General features: G+C 37.6%; 1 protein-coding gene and 1 long non-coding RNA gene across 3 annotated transcripts in view; one reads left to right on the plus strand and one right to left on the minus strand.

Annotated features, from left to right (window-relative positions):
• The window catches only part of suz12b (SUZ12 polycomb repressive complex 2 subunit b), a 60,607-nt gene that overhangs the window by 14,597 nt on the left and 20,048 nt on the right, over window positions 1–25,962 (plus strand). For both annotated transcript variants that reach the window (XM_051936290.1, XM_028818844.2), the window contains exon 2: window positions 24,733–24,779. In XM_051936290.1, coding sequence (XP_051792250.1) covers window positions 24,733–24,779 — 47 coding nt within the window. The remainder of the gene's footprint in view (window positions 1–24,732; window positions 24,780–25,962) is intronic.
• LOC127530158 (uncharacterized) overlaps window positions 1–25,962 on the minus strand; it is a 34,433-nt gene that overhangs the window by 1,865 nt on the left and 6,606 nt on the right. The window lies entirely within an intron of this gene.

Raw genomic sequence — 25,962 nt, forward strand, 5'->3', positions numbered from 1 at the left:
AAATAAACATTTGAAATACATCAGTCTGTGTGTAATGAATGAATCTAATATACAAGTTTCACTTTTTGAATGGAATTACTGAAATAAATCAACTTTGTCATGATATTCTAATTTTTATGACCAGCACCTGTAGAGCTGGCCAGCCATCTAAACTGAGCGATTGGGGGAGAAGGGCATTAGTCAGGGAGGTGACCAAGAACCCGATGGTCACTCTGTCAGAGCTCCGGAGGTCCTCTGTGGAGAGAGGAAAACCTTCCAGAAGGACAACCATCTCTGCAGCAATCCACCAATCAAGCCTGTATGGTAGAGTGGCCAGATGGAAGCCACTCCTTAGTAAAAGGCACATGGCAACCCGCCTGGAGTTTGCCAAAAGGCACCTGAAGTATTCTCGGACCATGAGAAAGAAAATTCTCTGGTCTGATGAGACAAAGATTGAACTCTTTGGTGTGAATGCCAGGCGTCACGTTTGGAGGAAACCAGGCACCGCTCATCACCAGGCCAATACCATCTCTCCAGTGAAGCATGGTGGTAGCAGCATCATGCTGTGGGGATGTTTTTCAGCGGCAGGGACTGGGAGAATATTCAGGATAAAGGGAAAGATGACTGCAGCAATGTAAGAGACATCCTGGATGAAAACCTGCTCCAGAGCGCTCTTGACCTCAGACTGGGGCGACGGTTCATCTTTCAGCAGGACAACGACCCTAAGCACACAGCCAAGATATCAAAGGAGTGGCTCCAGGACAACTCTGTGAATGTCCTTGAGTGGCCCAGCCAGAGCCCAGACTTGAGTCCGATTGAACATCTCTGGAGAGATCTTAAAATGGCTGTGCACCGACGCTTCCCCTCCAACCTGATGGAGCTTGAGAGGTGCTGCAAAGTGCTGTTGTCTTTTCTTTGAACCTTTTATGAAAGTGTTTATTTGATCTTTGGACTTCAGGCTTCACACATTATATAGTTTATGCCTACATTTTGTCATTTACTACTAAAATATGAAAAACGTTTGTTTTAAAAATGTGTTTACACAGATCCATATTACTAACCGAGAATGCTAAACCGGATGATGGACGCAGGCACATCCGGCCATGGGCCGTAGCTGCAAAAAGACGTACTGCGCAGGCGCAAAAAGAGTCCGCGAGAGTCGGCTGAGGAGCCGAGAAAGGCGGACAAAAGAGGGCGAGAGAGGCGGATGAGGGGCCGCGAGAGGCACAGGCGCAAAAAGAGTCCGCGAGAGTCGGAGAAAGGCGGAGAAAAGAGGGCGACAAAGGCGGATGAGGGGCCACGAGTGGCGGACAAGACCACAGAAAAAAGGAGTGAGCACATACAAAAAGGAGAAATGAGGCGCAAAGTCAAACGCAGGAAAAGCACGAAACACATTGCACACGAAACTAGACCCGAAAAAAAAAAAAAAAAAAAGAGGCTCGCGCACAACAGCAAGGCACCCCCCCCCCTACAGGCACCGGACGGGACACACACCAAGAGGGGAATTCAACAAGCCCATGGAACACAAAAAAAAACACAAAACCACCCCACAGACCCTACAAGCGAGGGACGGGACACACACAAAGAGGGGGATTCAATAAGACACAGGAAAACAAAAAGAAAGAAGACGCTCGCGCAACAACAATCCTCACCCCCCCCACATCCATAAGAAGTCACACCCAAAGCCACATATTCTAAAGTGAACGTCAACACCTTCACACTAGACAGCATAGGTGTCAGCATAGGTGGATCTCCTTACAATAAAGCACTATTAACCGTTCAACTGCAGAAAAGGAAACATATTAACAGTGACTGCGACCCTCCTTATTACTTATCCATATTTCGGATGCTGAGAAAGAAACAAGTCATGAATACACGGTCACGGGTACAAAACGAAAAGGAAAGGATAACAGGAACAAACACACGAACACGAAAGAAACAACAAAATAGACGGCTATGCAGCATAGGTGGATCTCATTACAATAAGGCACTATTAACCGTTCAACCGCAGAAAAGGCTCCATATTAACAGTGAGTGCAATACTCCTTATTACTTATCCATATTTCTAAAAGAAAAAATGTCTCGACTCCAAAAACGCAAAGCTCAACTAAAGCTTCTAACTAACGATGTACCTAAAAGTAAAAACTTTATGAACTGCGTTAGATCCTACAATAGTTCATTTGCTTTTAGTAAATATCAGGCCACCAAAAGGCAATGGCCCATACTGCTTTCCCATATGTGCACAAATACTGCATCGCATTGGAACAATGCACCCTGAAACAAATCAACAACGCAAATATGCACAAATCTACATCCTGGATCCACATGACGCAAACTATCAATCAAAGTGCTGCATCGCAACAGGCACGGATTCAAAACGAAACACCTCCCGTCTCAGACATACGTTAACGGCAAGGAAGGCTACAACGGGCGTCTCACACAGCACAGGCAAATCGATTACAGCTCCAAAACAACACGTCCCAAATACTACATATGCAACAACGCGCCTCTCAAACGGCACAAGCAAAACATACACCAGGAAAATTCATTCGGATTAATGAATGTCATTTGCAATCATTGTCATTCAGTTCACTTCCCTGAAGAAACAACTGGCAATACAAGTAATACATTTAGACGTTGTTTTCAAAAGGGTCAAATTAGACTGCCTTCTTTACATTCATATACTGAATATCTACAGAAGATTCTAACTGACGATGTACCTGAAAGTGAAATCTTTATCAACTGCATTAGATCCTACAAATCGGAATCCACTATGAACATTAACGGTGGCACTGCACGTGACATCCGTCTTCAAAAAATGTTGTTTATTGATAAATGTACAATGGCATGAAGTCACTTACTCAACACCATTCATAAACTTCTACAAACGTTTATGAATAATAATATTCGATTTGGAGGAAAGGTACTTTTATTAGGAGGAGATTTTAGACAGTGCTTAGCTATTCTTCCAGATGCCATGCACTCAGCTATTGTTCAGTGCACCTTAAAATACGCAGACAATTGGCATTGCTTTCAAAAGATACAGTTAGTAAAAAAGATACGATGTCCAGAACCAGATCATAACAATTGCTTATTACAACTGAGAGATGGTACACTCACCAATACAGATGGACTTCAGCCACATATTATTACAATTCCTCAAGCCTTTATCTGCGACGACTTAGTTACAGAGAGATTTGGAACAGCAATCTCATTAGACCAAATGCCCCTTTTAACACAACGCACTATATTATGTCCAAAAAATATTAATGTGGAAAACATAAATACCCAAGTCATTCCATTACTTCCTGGAGAGACACAACTCTTTCTAAGCTCTGACAAAGTTGACTCTGATCACGATAATGACCATCTTCATTGACCTTACAAGTTCTGAGCTGGAATTACCTTTTACACTTAAACGGCGTGTACAAAGAAATTTTCCAATAAACCTTTACACTGTGCCACACACTTTATTGTTTGCTTTCTATTTGCATCATCTACACCGTCACACTATTCTATATCTCATTCATACATCACGCTCTTTGTCATTCCCAACACCAGGGGTTGGCGAGCGAAGCGAGCAGGGGGCGTAGCCCCCTAGTTAGTGTAGAAACGGAACACACATGAAATGCGTGTGTTCCAAATAATGATCTGTTATTTCCACTCTAAAACTCCACTTCACCCAGATAATCAATCAAGGCATGAGCTTGGAGAAGTTCGTGCACGTTCTAAGTCGGTGGGGGGAAGGAATAGCTGACTACTTGCTGCTTGTCTTTATCGGCACATTTACAGGACAAAAGATGCTGGCGGAGAGGTGTGAATGGATTTAAGGTGGGTCGGCTCTATGAGTTTTTTTCACTGGTAATTCTAGTACTAAAGTACTTTAGAATTCTATGTACTAAAACTGACTTTTCTTTTTTATCTACTCTTTGCTTTACTGAAACATGGCTAAACTACTCTATTCCTGATTCTTCATTGGACTTAACCTGACTTCATGCTATACCAAGTGGATCACGTTACCAAACTTTGCAACAAAACCAAGTGCAGAGGAACTGCAAACTTCTAATTGGAAAAAGAAAAAATAAAGATGAATTTGAAATTGATGCTTACTAAACAATAGGCCTGTTTTTTGTTCTTTAAAGATTTGTACTGAGTTCATTATTTTTTTGCTTTGTGCCATGTAGCACTAGTTTTGGTAAGAAGCAAGAACTAAATTAATGTTAATTCATATTTTATAATTACACCTCAAGAATTACAAATGTCTACGTGATACACTGAAGAAAAAAACACCTGTCTAAATATAGTAAATGTATTCTTTAATAGGAAAAAGCTGTAGTGTGATTTAATGATGTAGAATGATAAAAATATATACATGCATATATATTTACATTTAAGTAGTTTAATTGCCAATATCAATTAATCAAAAAAGTACTTTTCACCATTTCTCAAACCAAAAAAAAAAAAATATATACACACACCATATTTACGCGTGTACTACGCGCACATATTTTCCCGAAAATTAGCATTAGAAAATCAGGTGCGCGTCATACATGAGGAATTTTTTTTTCTGTAATGTTTACTACTTCTGCTTGGGCTCTCTCTCGCTTCAGACACACACACACACACACTAGGGGGCTTCGCCCCCTGCTCACTTCGCTCGCCAACCCCCATGTTTGATTTTCCGGATACACACTTTCAAGATTTTTTTTTTTTTTTTCTTTGAATTGTTGCTATTTCATTAGTTTCACTTTTATTTCAGAACTTCTGTAAAAACAATATTTGGAATCTTGCGAGTCCCAATATGCTGAATCTTTTTAATGAGGTCAGGACAGGTTTCTCTGTTTGGAATTTCAGCACAGACAAAACGATCTACATCATCAGCAGTTAATAATACTTTTTTACTTTGTTTAAAAAAAAACAAAAAAAAAAAAACAGTTCTGCATTGGACTCCTGTCTGTAAAGTCATGCTATTTTCCTCTCACAGTTCCAAAAGTACATGGGGTTACCAAGGTGATACCCCAGCTTTTGTCTAGGTTTTTGTACAAGGGCTAGACAGAATGTTTTTGACTTCTCTGGTAAATGTAGCTTTTTAAATAAGCAGACAGATAAATATATATACATGAACAAAGTAACCAATAAATGCATGTGTGGTAAACTCCGTTTTTGAAATTCTCAAGATTCTTTGTCACATGCATAGTTATACAGGACAACACGCAGTGAAATGCATCCTGATCTGCTTATCAAAAACTGTGCAAAGTTAGAAGAATATCGGTTAGATTAAAAAAAAGTCATAGATTGAAAGGTAACAGTATATTAGAACATAGTAAATAAGTACAATTATGTGAATAAAGTAGAATTAAGTGTTAAGGTGCAATAGTGTAGTAATTATTGTGCAAAACCAAAGTTAGACTGGTGCATACTAAAATGAGCACTTTGTTTGTTTGCGCTACTGCAATCTTTACTTTGTATAGCGCCTTTTTTTTATTTATTTATTTATTTATTTATTTTTTTGAGCCTTTCTAATTTCACTGGTTTCATAGTCTCTAACCTGCTCTGCATGTGTTTAGCGTCAACATTTGCAAACATCTTTATGAAGTTCTACTTTCTTTTAATTCTGAGCCGGATTGGACGTGTTTTTTTTTTTTTCCATTCCACTTGTTCTGGGCTGATAATTACTTTCCTTATTTTCTGAATTTGCACCTCGATTATTCTTTTTTGCTCTTTTTTTCTGGCCAATGCATTTGAGTCTCTTTTCTCTGTGCTACTTTCTTCTTCGCTTAGATGTCGACATTTAATTTATAATGTACCTTATACACTTTATATGCGCTGAGAGCCCTGGATCTGTGTGTGCTCAAATCCTTCACAAGACTGAATTTTTTGCTGCCTATTGTCCTATTTGATAGATTGTAAGTAGGGCGTGTCTTTTGTCTCGCGGGTCTTTAAAATGTCTTATGAGAAGATCACGTATCGTAGTCTTGCTTTTTGCTTTCCATTCCAGGATTTTCTTTATATATATATATATATATATATATATATATATATATATAAATAAAATAAATAACTAAACAGTATGACCGCTAGTAATTGAGAAGCAATTTATTAATTTTATGCCATAGGGCATTCACAAACCAGTGTGTTTCTTCGCGCCGGTCCCAAGCCCGGGTAGATGGGGAGGATTACGTCAGGAAGTGCATCCGGTGTGAAATTTTGCCAAATCAATATGCGGACAACAATACAAATTTCTATACCGAATTGGTCAAGCCCTGGGTTAACAACGACCTCCACCAGTACTGTTCGCCAACAGGGTGCTGGCGGAAATTGGGCTTCTATTGGCCGAAGGAGAAAAAGTGGGAGGAGACGTGTCCAGAGACAGGAAAGTAAAGAGAGTGGAACTGAGGGTAGGAACTTTGAATGTTGGCAGTATGACTGGCAAGTGGAGACAAGTGTTTTGGAGGTGAAAAGAGTGTCGGGCAGAGTAATGATTATGAAGCTGGAAATTGGAGGTGTGATGATGAATGTTAGTGCATATGCACCGCAAGTTGGGTGTGCAGTGGGGGTGAGAGAAGATTTTTGGAGTGAGTTGGATGAAGTGATGTACAGTGTACCCAAGGGACAGAAAGTGGTGATTGGAGCGGATTTCAGTGGGCATGTTGGTGAAAGGAACAGAGGAGATGACGAGGTGTTGGGTAGGTATGGTGTCGAGGAGAGGAATGAAGGTCAGAGGATAGTGGATGGACATGGCTGTGGTGAATACATATTTTAAGAGGGAGGAACATAGGGTGATGTACAAGAGTAAAGGAAGATGCACACCGGTAGATTACATCCTATGCAGAAGAGTTGATCTGAAGGAGATTGAAGACTACAAAGTAGTGGCAGGGGAAAGTGTAGTTAAGCAGCATAGGATGGTGGTCTGTAGGAAGATATTGGAGATCAAGAAGAGGAAGAGAGTGAGGGTAGAGCCAAGGATCAAATGGTGGAAGTTGAAAAAGGAAGACTGCAAGGTTGAGTTTAGGGAGGAAGTGAGACAGGTACTGGGTGGCAATGAAGAGTTACCAGACAGCTGGGAAACTACAGCAGATGTAGTAAGGGTGACAGCAAGAAGGGTGCTTGGCATGACATCTGGACAGAGGAAGGAGGAAAATGAAACCTGGTGGTGGAATGAGGAAATGCAGGAGAGTATAAAGAGGAAGAGGATGGCAAAGAAGAAGTGGGATAGTCGGAGAGATGCAGAAAGCAGACAAGAGTACAAGGAGATAAGGCGCAAGGTGAAGAGAGAGGAGGCGAAGGCTAAAGAAAAAGCATATGATGAGTTATATAAGAGGTTGGACACTAAGGAGGGAGAAAAGGGCCTGTACCGATTGGCTAGACGGAGCGAGCTGGGAAAGATGTGCAGCAGGTTAGGGTGATAAAGGATAAAGATGGAAACGTACTTGCAAGCGAGGAGAGTGTGTTGAGCAGATGGAAAGAGTACTTTGAGAGGCTGATGAATGAAGAGAACGAGAGAGAGAAGAGGTTGGATGATGTGGAGATAGTGAATCTGGAAGTGCAACAGATTAGCAAGGAGGAAGTAAGGAATAGCTGTGAAGAGGATGAAAAATGGAAAGGCTGTTGGTCCAGATAACATACCTATGGAAGCATGGAGGTGTTTAGGAGAGATGGCAGTGGAGTTTTTAAACAGATTGTTTAATGGAATCTTGGAAAGTGAGAGGATGTCTGAGGAGTGGAGAAGTGTACTGGTGCCGATATTTAAGAATAAGGGGGATGTGCAGGACTACAGTAACTACAGGGGAATAACATTGAGCCACAGCATGAAGTTATGGGAAAGAGTAGTGGAAGCTTGGTTAAGAAGTGAGGTGATGATTAGTGAGCAGCAGTATGGTTTCATGCCAAGAAAGAGCACCACAGATGCAATGTTTGCTCTGAGGATGTTGATGGAGAAGTTTAGAGAAGGCCAGAAGGAGTTGCATTGTGTCTTTGTGGACCTGGAGAAAGCATATGACAGGGTGCCTCGAGAGCAGCTGTGGTATTGTATGAGGAAGTTGGGAGTGGTTGAGAAGTACGTAAGAGTTGTACAGGATATGTACGAGGGAAGTGTGACTGTGGTGAGGTCTGCGGTAGGAGTGACGGATGCATTCAAGTTGGAGGTGGGATTACATAAGGGATCAGCTCTGAGCCCTTTCTTATTTGCAATGGTGTTGGACAGGTTGACAGACTAGATTAGACAGCAGTCCCCATGGATGTTTGCTGATGACATTGTGATCTGTAGCGATAGTAGGGTGCAGGTTGAGGAGACCCTGGAGAGGTGGAGATATGCTCTAGAGAGGAGAGGAATGAAGGTCAGTAGGAACAAGACAGAATACATGTGTGTAAATGAGAGGGAGGTCAGTGGAATGGTGAGGATGCAAGGAGTAGAGTTGGCAAAGGTGGATGAGTTTAAATACTTGGGATCAACAGTACAGAGTAATGGGGATTGTGAAAGAGTGCAGGTTGGGTGGAATAGATGTAGAAGAGTGTCAGGAGTAAATTGTGGACGGTAATGAGACCAGCTATGTTATATGGGTTGGAGACGGTGGCTCTGACCAGAAAGCAGAAGACAGTTCTGGAGGTGGCAGAGTTAAAGATGCTAAGATTTGCACTGGGTGTGCCGAGGATGGATAGGATTAGAAATGAGTACATTAGAGGGTCAGCTCAGGTTGGACAGTTGGGAGACAAAGTCAGAGAGGTGAGATTGCGTTGGTTTGGACACGTGCAGAGAAGGATGCTAAGGATAGAGCTGCCAGGGAAGAGGAAAAGAGGAAGGCCTAGGCGAAGGTTTATGGATGTGGTGAGAAAGGACATGCAGGTGATGGGTGTAACAGAAGAAGATGCAGAGGTCAGAAAGATATGAAAGAAGATGATCCGCTGTAGCAAACCCTAACAGGAGCAGCTGAAAGAAGAAGATGCCATATGTATTGTGGATAAATATTGTTATACGTTTTTATTAAATTATGTATTTTAAGGAAATTTTGTTATCCGTCTACAGAGTTTGATTTTGTTAATAAAAAATGAAAAGGTAACACTGTAGTCTGTAGTTTAATTATAAACATTATAAAATGCAGGATGCAACTCTTATGTTTGTCTGGTTGTGCAGGAGATCAGTGTAAAGTTTTTTTTAAAAAGGGATAATGAAAAAAACAATCAGAATTGGCCGATCAAGTAACATTAAATTGGTGATCGGTGTTGGCCTTAAAACAAACCTGATCGGAGCATCCCTAGTCTACATATACAGATGAAGGCTGATGTCAGTATCCAGTGGTAGAGGGTAGTAACCAGCTGTAAAAGCTGGTAAAACTTGATGTTATATTATAGTTTGACTCCCTTTCGATGATGGGATGTCCAAACCAGATTGTGTCATATGCAAGCAGTGATGCCTGAAACAGCTGCACCAGTGTAACACATACTGCAAGAAGTGTAGTGTACAGTGCACGCCATTGGCTGCTTCAAATGTTACCATACCTTGCAGGACTATGCTAAGTAATGGGTATGTGAATTCATATAGTGTAGAGACTCATGGAACGTAAGTGATATTTGTCATAAATAGATATTTTATGTGTGAAACCATTGCTTTGTGTGCTTTTAAGGAAAATTAGGGTTTATTTATTTATTTATTATTATTATATATTCAGCTTTGGGCCAAAACAGCGAAAATTAGTCCTCAAAAAGTTAAATTTGCAGTTGACCTAACTCTAATAGGTCTCATTTCAAATAATGATGTCCACATACAGACGAGGTGGAAAATCTTGACATTGTGATGTAGCCATAATAATTTGGGCTAGTGCTGGGCAGTATGACCAAATTTCTATATCATGGTATTTTTCAAAATTATTCTGGTTTCACGGTATTGGACGGTATTTTTTTCCTCATGCATGAGTGGATGTTAACCACATTCTCCACTGCAATTACTGGCTAAGAATAACCTATTCCACTGTCATGAGAATTGTACATTGTACAAAAAAAATTTTAATGTGCACGCAAGTATTAATACAGGTGTGTATGGCCCCATAAAGTGATAGTTTTCAAGGGGGTGGCACTAATGAAGAAAAGGAATCACATTGCGTGACAGATGCAGTCAAAATATAGATCCTTTTTATTGAACAATGTTTGCAAACAATTTAGCAAACAAAAATTTTGACAACATATTTTCAATCATCCAAAGAGGCATTTAGATTTAGTAAAATATCCATAGGTGCTTGTCAAAAGTTGTATTGCACTGAACATGTCTTAGGAATAAATAGTAAATATTTTTTGTAAACCAAGTACACTTTGTTAACGTTAACAATCTCTGTCCACTGACATGCTAAAGTGACTTTTTAAACAACTTTACCATCATTAAACTGCATAATATTTAAACTAATAAATAATAACAATAAAATAAATAATAGTATTACTAGCTGATTACCCAGTGGCTTCGCTCACTGAGTGCAAGGGAAAAAAAACTAAAATGTAGTATTTATAAAATAAGTTTGTTAATTACCAGTTATTTTTGAACAAATAAAAAGCATTTACAATAAATAGAAATTATATAAATATTAAATATTAAGTAGTAAAATATTTTGATAAAAGAATTTGAAGAAGATATTAGAAGCGTATAAATTATTAAACAGTCAAACATTAACATTTAAGAAGTAAAGATACATTGAGTACTACTGCAGTGGTTTCGGGCAAACTACCTGCTTGACAACCTTGCACTATGTGCCTGTGATTTAAATGAAAAATTATTCTGAGAAAGGTGGACGCTGCCTTTCCGTGCTTAACGGGCAGAAGGTCCAAACAATTCCCAAGTCTAATACTTAACATGAAGAGGTCGGTACATCTTTTTAGATGTAAACCCTCCATTTTCTTAAAAGAATTCATCACAAAAGCAACCTTGAATGTTGTGGGGTTTTAGTGACCCGAATTCATCTTAAGAGACAGTAAGTAGCCGTGCAATGCAATTTACCAAGAGAGTCCTGCTTCGAAAGCGCCGATTACACTTATTCGCAAAGATTTCCACTGTCCCAGGAGCCGACGGGGCACTTGAAGTGTGACACAGTGCGAGAAGAGAGGACGCTGCCCGAATCTGCAAAGCTGCTGACCAGGAGGAAAAGCCAGACATTCCGCGCCTCCCAGGGTCCACTTTGTTCTTACGACCCCTCCCCGCTGAAGGCGGTCTCGTCTTCACATTGTTTACAGCTCGGCGCAGTTAAAAAGTAGAAAGCCGCAAAGCTGTTTTCTTCTTCTCTTTTACTATCAAGGTGTAGCGCGTTCCTCTTAAGTTGAATGAGGAGCCCAGCACACACACACATCTCCTACTCTTAGGAACATTAATTCTATTAAGTATGGAACCCAACCAAACCTTAGCCCCAATTTGATGCCTCATCTGGAGTTGTCTTTTATTAATTTATACAAAGGAAATAATCACCCCAACAATTCTTTAAACAATCAAAAAAGAATATATTATAAATCAAACAAAGCAATAAACACCCTTTAAATCCTTGTCAAATCTATAATAACTACACAAACCCTAATTAATATGCCACCCCCTTAAACACTATAATATACTCCCCAGAAAACGGCGAAACAGCAAAGAAAACAAGCAAGGAAAATAAATGGAAAATTAACCTATTTACAAACAGCACAAATATATTCACGGTACTTAAACCTATATTACATCTATATACAAATATAAATTAGACATACACACAATCCCCACACGTTCCCCAGTCTCTTTTATATCAACTTTGTTTTAAAGTCTAAATTCACACGGCCTGGGAAATCTGCAATGAATTCGGTGATCAAGTCAGATACGTTCCGCTGACTCATATACTGAATTTAAATGTAAACGAAGCGATCTCACCTGCCAGGCGACAATTCCTTTGTTGAAGGAAGAAGTCTGTCTCACCCGGGTGTCTCGGCGTTAGCGTTCGTCCATGGCCAACGCCCGCACCATAAAAGCAAAGTAAAGCCGTGTTCTCTAAAGGTCCTTCGAGGTTAGCCGGCACTCCTTCTCCGTGCACCCAACTGCCCTTATTACGGAGTCTCACTTGCTTTACCGCTGGCTTCTTCTTTATATTCACCTTCCCAGCTCCTTATTTAAAGTCTTTTTTTCTTCTTTTCAATATCGGTAAAATAACTCACACAAATAATAAGTTCCTATAATAATATGTTCTGTGGTCATACGTAATTTCCATTACCCGTGGTCATATGTCATTTCCATTTCAAACACGAAAAGAATTTTATATATATGTGTGTGTGTATATATATATATATATATATATATATATATATATATATATATAGATATATAATAGATTATTGAAAGTTGCACTATTATTTCCAAGACTTCAAGCCTAGGTGCATTACACAGTATTCACCAAATAAAAATAAAATAACAACTGCAACTTGGTGATGACATCTTTACCAACTGAACCATCATTAAGGCAAACTGCATTAATGTGGACCTTGCTTCAAGCTAAGCTATATACATAAATAAACTGCAACTTGCATTTATAATGCTATTTGTGGTATAGCCCTACGGAATCGTATTAGGGCCATGGTGAAGGAAAAAAAAAAAACTGTCGAGATTAAAGTCGACATTTCCACTTTATTCTCAGTTTATTTTGTCATTAAAGTAGAATGTCGTAAACTAAACTTCATCTTAAAATCAATGTTTAATTCACTAGATTTTCTCAAACCCCGTTATAAGTTATGGAGCACATTAAATGCTTTGTGTTGTGTTCCCCGACCCAGTTGTTAATCACTATCCTCTTCTTAAAATGACTTCCTCTTGCACTAAGAGGCAGCGATCGCTGCACAGAATACATTCACTTCATGATATTCCTGCTCTGAAAATGTAGAATGCTAAGATAATTTTTCATGATGAAATGCATTAAAGCAGGTATTAAACATGCACGGTAGTGTGGTGGTAGTGGTGCTCCCTCGCAGTAAGAGGTCCCCACGTGTACATTTATTGTAGAGAACTTTATGGCAGGTGTGACGAGGTTCCAAAAACTGGATGTATGAATGGTTATCGCACAGGTTTAATTTAAATGCTGGGTTTGTGATCTGGTGGTCAAAGACATGAACACAGAATTCAATGGATGTTCATCTGAGCGGGCTTTCTTTATTGCATGTGTGCGGTCTCTTTCTGAGGTATTAAACCCCCAGTTCCTATCCTTCCTTTTTCTTTCACAACATAACCAATCACCACACGATAAACGTCCTTGTGAAATTAAAACTAGTTATAAACCACGGGAAAAAAAAATCTTCGTTATACATGTTTAATTATGTGCTCATCCCAGCAAGCATTGTGTGCAAGGCAGGAGAAAATCCTGAACGTGGCGCCAGTAAACTGCAGGGTGAATACGAGCAATACATACACTAGCAGGGTTAATATAGCATAACAAAACCAGCCATCCTACATGACTTTGAAAGGAAACTGAAGCATACCGAGTAATCCCACCAGAAAAACATGCAAATTCAAAGCAGGGAACACCCGGGACCCCATTGCTGAAAGGCAGCAGTGCAACCTCCATGCCACCGTGCCCCCACATACAGTGGTGTGAAAAACTATTTGCCCCCTTCCTGATTTCTTATTCTTTTGCATGTTTGTCACACAAAATGTTTCTGATCATCAAACACATTTAACCATTAGTCAAATATAACACAAGTAAACACAAAATGCAGTTTTTAAATGATGGTTTTTATTATTTAGGGAGAAAAAAAAATCCAAACCTACATGGCCCTGTGTGAAAAAGTAATTGCCCCCTTGTTAAAAAATAACCTAACTGTGGTGTATCACACCTGAGTTCAATTTCCGAAGCCACCCCCAGGCCTGATTACTGCCACACCTGTTTCAATCAAGAAATCACTTAAATAGGAGCTGCCTGACACAGAGAAGTAGACCAAAAGCACCTCAAAAGCTAGACATCATGCCAAGATCCAAAGAAATTCAGGAACAAATGAGAACAGAAGTAATTGAGATCTATCAGTCTGGTAAAGGTTATAAGGCCATTTCTAAAGCTTTGGGACTCCAGCGAACCACAGTGAGAGCCATTATCCACAAATGGCAAAAACATGGAACAGTGGTGAACCTTCCCAGGAGTGGCCGGCCGACCAAAATTACCCCAAGAGCGCAGAGACGACTCATCCGAGAGGTCACAAAAGACCCCAGGACAACGTCTAAAGAACTGCAGGCCTCACTTGCCTCAATTAAGGTCAGTGTTCACGACTCCACCATAAGAAAGAGACTGAGCAAAAACGGCCTGCATGGCAGATTTCCAAGACGCAAACCACTGTTAAGCAAAAAGAACATTAGGGCTCGTCTCAATTTTGCTAAGAAACATCTCAATGATTGCCAAGACTTTTGGGAAAATACCTTGTGGACTGATGAGTCAAAAGTTGAACTTTTTGGAAGGCAAATGTCCCGTTACATCTGGCGTAAAAGGAACACAGCATTTCAGAAAAAGAACATCATACCAACAGTAAAATATGGTGGTGGTAGTGTGATGGTCTGGGGTTGTTTTGCTGCTTCAGGACCTGGAAGGCTTGCTGTGATAGATGGAACCATGAATTCTACTGTCTACCAAAAAATCTTGAAGGAGAATGTCCGGCCATCTGTTCATCAACTCAAGCTGAAGCGATCTTGGGTGCTGCAACAGGACAATGACCCAAAACACACCAGCAAATCCACCTCTGAATGGCTGAAGAAAACCAAAATGAAGACTTTGGAGTGGCCTAGTCAAAGTCCTGACCTGAATCCAATTGAGATGCTATGGCATGACCTTAAAAAGGTGGTTCATGCTAGAAAACCCTCAAATAAAGCTGAATTACAACAATTTTGCAAAGATGAGTGGGCCAAAATTCCTCCAGAGCGCTGTAAAAGACTCATTGCAAGTTATCGCAAACGCTTGATTGCAGTTATTGCTGCTAAGGGTGGCCCAACCAGTTATTAGGTTCAGGGGGCAATTTCTTTTCCACAGTAGGGCCATGTTGGTTTGGATTTTTTTTTGTCCCTAAATAATAAAAACCACCATTTAGAAACTGCATTTTGTGTTTACTTGTGTTATATTTGACTAATGGTTAAATGTGTTTGATGATCAGAAACATTTTGTGTGACAAACATGCAAAAGAATAAGAAATCAGGAAGGGGGCAAATAGTTTTTCACACCACTGTAATTAATACATGCTTTAATGCATTTCATCATGAAAATTATATCAAGTATTTATCTTAGCATTCTAAATGTTCAGGGAGCAGGAATATCATGAAATTAATGTATTGTGTGCTGCCTGCGCCTCCTCTTAGTGCAAGAGTAAGTCAGTTTAATATGGCTCGGGGAACATAACACAAAGCATTTAATGTGCTACATAACTTATGATGGGGTTTGAGAAAATTTTGTAAATTTAAATATTCATTTTAAGATGAAGTTTAGTTTACGATGTTCTACTCTAATAACAAATTACGAGAATAAAGTCAACATTTCGACTTTAATCTTGACAAACAGCGAGAATAAAGTAGAAATGTCGACTTTATTCTCATCATAAGCGTCGAGATTAAAGTGGAAATGTCGAATATTATTATCATTCTTTAATTTAATATTATTTATTGTATCAGTATGCTGCTGCTGAAGAATGTGAATTTCCCATTGGGATTAATAAAGTATCTATCTATCTATCTATCTATCTAAAGTCAATATGTCATCACACTGTTACACAGTATTCAGGTACATTACATCGTATTGAAAAGTAGTACAAGGGTGTTGTACCGTGTTAGCCATTATAAATGTAGAGAAAAGCCAAGCAAAATTGACACCTTTTATTGGCTAACTTAAAAGATTACAATATGCAAGCTTTCAAGGCAACTCAGGCCCCTTCTTCAGGCAAGATGTAATCAACATAACATTCAAAAAACAGAGGAGATAATAGACTTCAGGAAACCGTCACCTGCTCACCTATCACTTCATATAAACGGCTCAACCGTTGGGATGACCGGATTATTTAAGTTTCTGGCACTGTGCTGTCACATAACCTTAAGTGGGACAATAACATCACATGTATTATTAAGAAAGCCCATCAGAAAATGTTTTTTGTGTCAGCTGAAGAAATTCAATCTCCTGAAAGCAGTATTAGTCCAATTATTCACATCCATCATGAAGTCCATTCTGACCTCATATGTAACTGTCTGGTGTGGAGGTACCTCTGTTATGGCTGAGGCCAATTTGCAACATATCATCAAAGCTTGTGAAAGGATCATAAACTATAACTTACCACACACTGAAGTTCTACAGTATATGGGTCCAGGGTAAGGAAGAGGGCCGCAAAGATCATTGCTGATCAGACTCACCCAGGACATCACCTGTTCCAAAGGCTTCCTGCCGGCAAACGTCTTTGAGCAGTGAAAGCTAAAACAACCTTTTACCTAAAGGGGTTTTTTCCCCAAAAGCAGTTTTTTCTTACTAATCTGGTCTGAGCTTCTACTTTGTGTCTCTGTAAACCTGCACACTAGATTGCCTGAACATTTTAATCTTGCTGTCTCTCTAGTTTTTTGTATTGTCCTTGCATGTTGCATCATTTTTTATTTTATCTTATTTATCTTTTGTATTCTGTGTTGTCCTTGTATGTTGTACTAATACTATCGAGACAAATTCCTGGTAAACATTTGTGTACCTGGTTAGTAAAGTGGATTATGATTCTGTTGTACATGCTCTGGGATGCAGAAAATGCCATTCCGGTGTCTGTACTCTCCTTGAGGTCCATGACCCTTGCAAACCCACACTTCTTAATTTTTTTGCAACAACCCCAATAGATTGTTTTAACTTTACTTTTTTGAAGTGTTGCTTTCTTTTTCTATCGCTGTTTGCCATTGTTTTTTTTTTTTTTGGCATGGAAGCCATGTCATGTTTTGAGCCCATTTATAGATTTTTGACTAATAAGTTAAATGAATTTTACCTGTTAGTCAAAATTTTAATTCTTTATTTTGTGCTTTTTTGCATGTATATTATATGTATAATAGTGATATATATTTGACCATTGATTAGTGGGATCAATGTTCTTGTAGTCTGCTTTTCTTGTGCTGAAAGCCTTTAGGAAACATTTGCCAACACATTATTGTGAGGAGTTCTTGTTTACCTGAAAGTACTGCGATTCTAAGTGGGATGTATTGCTTTCAGTTTAAATAGTGTAAATTTGTATTGTTGTAGTAAATGCCTGTGCCTTAGGCAAGGGGTTTGACACAAGATACTAATTGGTGTAGGAGCATAGTGTAAACGTACACAGTAGGATCTTAAACACACACCTGAATCAATTTTCCTATCTAAGCTAACCTTATATCTGAGGTTTTAATAAACATACCACCATATGTTCACATCCACGTTACACAGACAAATGCTATGCAACTTAAAATTACAAAAAGTGGCAAGGGAAGCAAGAAAATGGGAGAGGAAAATCTAAATTAAATATACAACTTCTACAAAACCTCATTAGTGTGGCTGTATTTGATGTTAGTGCCCAGTGGCGCTGGAGCAAGTGATAGATGGAGAACCCTAGATGCTAGAAAAAAATCTGATGTCTTTCATTAGTGGATATATATACTTTATTAATCCCAAGGGGAAATTCACATACTCTAGCAGCAGCATGTTGATAAAAAACAATATTAAAGAGTGATAAAAATGCAGGTATAACAGACAGGATGATGGTGTAACATTGAGTTGTAATAAATCTCAAGTCTAGTTTTGATAGTCTCTAAAGTCCTACTGTCTAGCACATTACTTGGTAGATTTGTACAAGTGTCTGTCATTCTCTGTGTAAAGAAACGCTTCCTAATGTTTGTGCGAAATCTACCCTTAAGTTTACAACTGTGTCCCCGTGTTCTTGATAAACACATTTTTAAAATAAGTCTCGATCCACTGTACTAATTCCCTTCATAATTTTAAACCTTTCAATCATGTCTCCTCTTAAACTTATTTTGCTTTAACTGAAAAGGCTCTGCTCTTTTAATCTTAATTCATCCTCCTGTAGCCCTGGAATCGGCTTCTTCTCTGGACTTTTTCTAGCTCTATGTCTTATTAGTAGCTAGGAGACCAAAACTACAAACAGTACTCCAGATGAGGCCTCGCCACTGCATTATAAAGCTTGTGTATAAACCTCCTTGGACTTGTACTCTACACATCAAGGTGCTGTATAACCTAACATTCTGTCGGCTTCCTTAATGGGTTTTCTGAACACTATCTGGAAGTTGATGTTGTAGAGTCCACTATGACTCCTAAATCATCCTCCTTGTGAGGTGTACTTTTCGATTTTCAGACCCCCAATTGTGTATTTAAACCTAACATTTTTATTTCCTACATGTAATACTTTACATTTACTGACATTAAATTTTATCTGCCACAAATCTCTCCTAGCCTGTATGCAGTTCAGGTCTCTATGTAATGATTCAACTGATTCTCAATTTGCCAAATCCATCTATCTATATCATCTGCACATTTAACCAGCTTGTTACTTATATTCCTATCCAAATCATTATTATATTATGATCACTTGACCCTAGTGGTTCAGTCACCTCTATGCCCTTAATTCTATTCTGATTATTACAAAATACTAAATCTAGATAGGCTTCACCTTGCTTGATCATTTAACATTCTGTGTTAAAAACCAGTCACTGATTACTTCTAAAAACTCCTGCTCTCATGCTCCGCTATTTGCAAGGTAATCCCAGTTAATATTTGGGTAGTTAGTCCCCCATGAATATAATACCCCTGTGTAAGCTTGCCTTTTAATATTACTGAAAAAACACACATTTAAGTTACTGCCTGCATTGGGTGATCTACAACTCCTAAAATAAGACCTCTTTCCCTAATGCGTTCCAGGCAATGACACATGTTCCTACTAAGATGGGGCTCATTGTCCAACTGAAGAGGACTTGCATTTAAATTGTTTGACATAAATAGCAACCCCCAGCTCCCATTCTGTTCTCTCTATCCTTCCTCATAATGTATATCCCTCTGTTATATTCCTCCCCATCTTTGTTATTTAGCCAGGTTTCCATTATTGCTGTAATATCATAATTGTACTCCTCTACATACAACTCCTAACTCGCTTATTTTATTTTTTGGTACTTCTAGTATTAAGGCAAGCTATTTTTAGTTGTTTTACATTTAAATGTTGGGTTAGAATTTACATGACTATTCATTTTTATTTTTATACTTTTTCTTCTTGTACTTTTCTAAACCTGACCTGTCCTAAACTCCCTGCACACCCAAGGTTCTCTAGTTTAAACAATCTTCAACTAGCCTGCTCATATGTCTCCCGAACACATCTGTGCCCCTCCAGTTCAGATGTAACCCATCATGGCAGAACAGGTCCAGTCTGTTCCAAAAGGAGTCCTAATGCCCCATAAACCTATACCACTCTACCCTACACCAAGGTTTGAGCCACACACTAAGCCTTCTGATCTCCTCGGTCTTTTCCTGTACTGGTGCTTGGCACAGACAGAGCTTCAGAGAAGACTCCCTTGCCAGCCTCATACCTAACTCTTTCAGTTTGCATTGTAGAACTGACTACCTACCCTTATGTATGCCATTTGTTCCATGTGGACAATGACAACTAGGTCCACCTCCACTCTGGCCAAGAGCCTTTTCATCCTTCCTGGGGGGGTCTCCTACCAGTGTACCCAGAAGGCAAGTTCATTATCTGTCTAGTCAGATTATATTTCGGATGAGAATGTAATTATCATTAGACAAAGGAATAGCATTACTTGTGAAGATGGCTTACTGCATCTTTTTTTTTTTTTTTTTTTAAATTTTATTGATTTTATTGTAATCGCACAACATTCCATACAAATAGATACATTTTTTCCAAAAACAGGATTGAAAACAAATCAGCCCCCACCCCTGAGAAAGAGAGCTTACTACATCTTTGAGTCTATCATTGTGTTGTCTTTCAGTATAGGAAGGTGCAAGGCTACATTTTATAAAGAAAACATTTTAAACAGTACAGTTTGTGAACTTTCTGGCAGATATTAAGTACTGCAATAATAGTTTAATGCAATCAATGAAACTACCGGTAAGTTTTAAGAAAAGAAAAAAAAAAAAAAGATCCACATAAATGGCCCCCTGAATTAAAGGACCTGAGTTGCAACTCCTCAAATCTTTCAGCTTCCTGTTCCTTAATTGCTGGTAAGTTTTCTTGGTTTGTTTGTGGCTTGAAGTTTTGCAAAAAACTTCAGCCAGATTATAATGTCACTCCTACATCAGTTTTCTTTGAAATCAAAACTCCTGCAGTACCCAATTAGAAATGAAGCATCACTAGAAAATCCACAGTTAAGGGCTTATGAGCAAATGTGTTGTAGATGGCTTTAGTCACTATGGACTAGATCATATCTTTTTATATGTTGTCATATTTGAAATAGTGGCTTTCTCTATAATATAGTTGATCAGGCGGCAGTTGAGGGAAGGAAATAAAACTATGATTTAATGTAAATAAAAACAATAAACCTTTACACCATTGTTTGACTTTCATGTCTTTCTGTTTATAACATATATTTGGTCTCCATTGTGTGTATATCTAATATGGACAAGTTTGTGACATATAGTGAAATGATGTATACTAAGACAATTTCTCCTATTAAAAAGAAAAAAATTACTCTGAACAGTACTCAATTTTTCTTGTAATTACATATTTTAACATCGAAACCAGAGTTTTTAGTGCAGTTCAATTTTTACATATTTAAATAAATTTTTTAAATACATAACTGTTAAGTAATGACAAAGAAGCAATTCTGAATTTGGACGCACAGGGTATTTATCATTGCTGTAGGTTATTGACAGACTTTATTTTAATCTTAAAAAAAGGATGAGTAGGAACACAAGGTCTTCTCCTGAAATCTTCCTTAACAGAGTTCTGCTCATTTATTTTATATATATATATATATATATATATATATATATATATATATATATATATATAAAATCATGAAAAAATATATTAAATGTGTTCAGGTTAAAATGTTCCGGTTTGATTTCAAGGTAAAAAAATTATTAGTAGATTGTAAAAGATGAAAACAAAGGCATTGTTACAAATAATGAGTGCTGCATATGAAAAAGTTTTATAGTGGGGACCCCCTGTACATGTGAGTGGTTGATATCAGTTGTCAGTTTTGGTGCATTTTCTTTACATCTGTACTTGGAAGAAGCTTGTAGCTTTTTTATTAGTATTTTTGAGACTAGTTTTTCGTATAAGATGGGGCTATCAATTTAGTGAAATATCTAGGTTCAGATTTTCTCAATATAAATAAATATATTATTTTTAACGTAAGTTACCTACACCTTTGTAACTGCATGTACAGTTTTTACTGTTTTACTCACAGAACCTCTAGAGCATGATGTGCTAATCACGCTTGTGATTTCCTTAAGACACGCATGAAAACTACATGTTTTGAAAGATTTCAGCAGTTGAAACAGCCCTTCACATAAATGGTGACACTGGATGATGGAAAGCAGAGCCAGGCATGTTGCATCTTTCTATGTGTAATATACTTAAGAAACCCAGGCAAAATCACTCATGATTGCTCAAATAAGTTGAACACGGTTTTCAAAAGTTATAAAAATGAGCGTGTTTATCAGGAAACTACATATTTAACATCTAAAACAAAATATTAAACAATCACAATTAGGGCTACACAGGTTTATATATAAAAAAAAAAAGTCATGTTGCGATTATTTTGATAGATATTGCAATTTAAACTGAAATGCAATTATTGAAGTTTTGCATTGCAACTTCAAGGAGAAAAGCAAATGATGGCATAATCGCACTAAGATGATATTTGCAGGTATTTATCAACCCAATTTTTTTAAGTAACAAATTATTGAACTTCTTGGCCCAGAGAGTGACCAAATTCCTTTCTGTGTTGTATTTTTTTAACATTAAACTTTAACTAGCTAATACCATTTATGTATTAATTTTTAAGTAAAATGAAAAGCAGTGAACCAGTATTTTCTTGCATGTTACTAACACTTTTTCAGTGTATGCATAATCGTTTATAGAATTATCTAGTAGAAGTGAGACTATGTAAAGAAACCATTCTAAATGAATTAAGTACATATTTAAAGTTAAACCTTGTTTGTAGAATAATTATAATAGTGTGTATGCACTCCACAGTAAACACATCATTGTCTATCCTGTTGCTAAGGTGATAAATTATATATGGCTATCACATTGCACACCGATTTTAATATGTATAAGGCATAGAAGAGCATATGCATTCACAAATGTTATAGATGCCATTTAATAAAAACAATAGAATTTATTCAAAGTAATATAGTAGGCTATGTTTGCCTAAACTTTCCAATTAGAAGGTAAAGCCTGTCAAAAAGGACTGTAATCTGGTTCATTGATTCATCTCCACGTCTTTGACTAAGTTAGATCTGTTGTCTGTGGGTACAGAAATAAGATGCTACTCATGCAGCCCCCTCACATCCCAGGCTTTTTAAGCCTAGAGCAATGATTTCACCTGTATGATCTGCTGGGAAATGCAGTGTTTGCAAGCAGTGACTTTTCAGGTTCATCACTTTATGTACTGTATTGTTAAGCTGATGTAAGGCTTGGTTGTCCTGCTTAATCACAGGTCTTTGATTGCTTAATAGTATTCTTATTTCGCTATGTTCAATTCAACCTTACCTTTGCATTTTCTGTACAGTTCAGGGATGGCAGTTAGTGAGAAGTAATTGGTCAAAGAAAACTTACATCTCCATTAGAGTTTGCTGACAGTATATAAGGGAAGCATGTCTTTTGCTAAGTAATAATATATGTGAGAGTGTCTGATTTTATGTCTCAGCATTTTCACATATGATGTCCCACTCAAGCACAACAATAGTATTTGATTTGGCCCAGCTGGCCTTTTTGTTATGGAAGTTTAAATTGCATTTACCTTTTTTGAAATGCATTCATTGGAGAGTTCTACAGTATGTCTTGACTGTGATGTTGATATAACTTGTTTTTCCATGCAGCATAGGAACTTCAATTTTGCATGTTTTGCACAATACCTCCCTCTGTCTGGATTTCACTGTGGAGACATCAATCGTTCAGAGTACTGCCAAATGACAGATGGTTTTTGGGTACCAAGTCACAAACTTCCCCCATCCTTTGTTGTACTCACATTGGCAGAATAAACAACAGATTAGCTTATTCTGTTGTCTCTGAAAGCACACACTTCATTAGGCTATTAGCCCAAAACAAATGGCAGTGGCACTGATTAAGGAGGCTTTTGATTGGTCAGTTTTTCTCTGTGTGTTCCACGCATGCATAGTTCATGTTTAGTAGACTGGAAGCAAAATCCAATACAAATGTGGACAGCAACTGGAGGTTCAATACATAGACTACTGGTACAAAATCACTGACTGTTTAATGTAGTAATCGCACAGGTTCAAATAGAGTTTTCAATTTTAAATAGATTAATTATGAGGCACTAATCACAAGTATAAACTATAGGTATTTAAAAATAAATAGACAGTCTGGGCCTTGAAAATAGGTACGGTAATGCGAGATCTGACTTGGTAATTTTTAAAAGTTGGAGACACCATAGGAATGGTTTGTCGAAGAATAATATATGGGACTAAACAGGTTTTTTCTCACCCCCTTTATGGCTGAAACAAATACAGTATGTCATACAGGGATTTTTTTTTTTTTTTTTGAATTTTGTTATACCTCATTGCTTCAGGCATTGTGTGTCAGCAACCATGTAAAGTTGGTCATGGCTAACTAAAATAAGTATTGCAGACATTAAATAACCTCTTTAAAAACGAAAGTTGTTCAAATAACTAAAGTAAAATCAGAAGTATGGCTGCTGTTTTCTAGTCTTTAGTGATAAATGAAAACCAGTTTTGTTTGCTGTATATGATGTTTGATAGCTCTCATGTAAAATAGCTGTGAATCATAAATTTCTGACTAAAGTGATTTTTCTGTGTGTTGGAGAATTGTGTAAAAACCTGTTAATACAATGGAAAAATCTAGGTGTACAGCAAAGAAAAGCTTGTACCTAGAAGTGATGTGCACGAACAGCTGTAAAATGCTGTAATATTGTATATTGTGTCTGGAGTAATATGATGGCAAAATGAGTGCAAGGATAAACAAACTGTTATTTTTTTAAAAACACATACTCAAATTGCATTCTAAAAGTAAGGTTTGGATTCCATAAAGTGGAAGCATTTTTATCTAAATATTGGTGCAATACTGATGGATCAAGAATTCTGTTGTAAAGGCACCTTGACAGAAGGATTTTATAGCTCTTTCAGTTAGCAAAGCAATACACTAAAATTACTTTAAAACATTAAATGTTTACACTGACATTTTGTTATATCATGCAAATGTGTTTTTTTTTTTTATAACTTTGTGACAGTTTATTATTAAAGGTAAGCAAGCCTATTCATTGAAGTTGAAGAGACAGACTTTTAAACTGCTTGGCTATTCAAGCTATATTTGGCAGTTTATGGTTTAAAAAGTATGTTTTATATTTTATTTGTGCATATTTTGTATATGTGTACATATATGTGTATGTGTGTGTGTGTGTGTGTATATATGTTTGTATGTGTATATATATATGTGTGTGTGTGTATATATATATGTGTGTGTGTGTGTGTATATATATATATATATATATATATATATGTATATGTGTATATATTTGTATATATATGTATATGTGTATATATTTATTTTAACTTGGAGGTTTTTCTTCATTTGCAGAGCCAACACAAATATACAGATTTCTTCGAACTAGAAATATCATAACGGTAAGCAGAACTTGTAACCTTTTGTTTAGTGTTTGTTTTTTTTAAGCTTAGTGCTATTGGTACATTTCAAGAATATGAAATTATCATTTGTAATAATTAACCTTTAGCATTCATCAAAAATATCAGGTAATGGTCCTCTACATTGTTTAAAATTAAATTTCCATGAAACTGAGAACTTTACAAAGGGATGCTTTTGTATATACTGCAATATTTGTCAGATCTTGCTTTTGGTAGAATCAATGAATAGAAGAACGTTTATCAGTTTCATTATTGCTGATGAAAGAGAGGGCAGGTAGCCATCAGTAAAGTCTTCCTTACCTAATATTTGTATCAGTTGAAAATGGACACACGCACTGTGTTGTCACCTAAATTTCAATTTCTAGTTTGTCTGGACTGTATCTCATCAAGCTGGATAAGTTATGTCGTTTCTGGGATAGTAAACCCTTACTGGTGACAGTACTTTTTTTTTTTTTATATATTTTTATTTATTTAGTTAAAAAGCAGAGTGGATTTATTCCCAAACCAAAACACTTGTGCCAATTTTGCATTTGTCACCAGAGGTCTAAACAATGGATTAACCCATTGTATCCCCTGGAAAATGATTAGAAGGTGTTAATGGTTGGAGACTTTTGGAATTCGCTCAACTTAGATTGCTGAAATAAGAACATTGTATAAAATGCATCACAATCAATTTTACTCAGTCGCAGTATGCCCGCTTCAGAAATTCACAGTGACTTGATAATTTATTTTAGGATTATATACTGCAATGCCTTTAAAAACCTCCTCTCTGAGTCAGAAGCAAGTGGTGTGGATTTGGCTTTACTGGTCAGGTGATTGAATGATTCAAATTTTTGGATAGTCCTCTCACTTATTTAACGGTAGGGAAAACATTTTAACCCATGTGGTTACTCACATCTTAATATCAACAGATGAAGTTCTTGTACAACCAGTGGTTTAGTATGCTGCCCCATCAAAGTCAGTAAGGACTAATTTGCGATCAGTATCACAGTGGGTAGCACCTGTGGTTGGAATACCAAGATATGGTGGTCATAGTAATTTTATAGCATAATGAACTCCAAAACACCAATTGTGCTTAGGGTGTTAAAGGCCTTCACATGGAGCAATGTCTTCAGTAACCATGAATTCCAATTTGAATAATTGGAGGTGCACATAAATTTTTAAC

Source organism: Erpetoichthys calabaricus, chromosome 14, assembly GCF_900747795.2.
Source record: "Erpetoichthys calabaricus chromosome 14, fErpCal1.3, whole genome shotgun sequence".
NCBI classification, from domain to species: domain Eukaryota; kingdom Metazoa; phylum Chordata; class Cladistia; order Polypteriformes; family Polypteridae; genus Erpetoichthys; species Erpetoichthys calabaricus.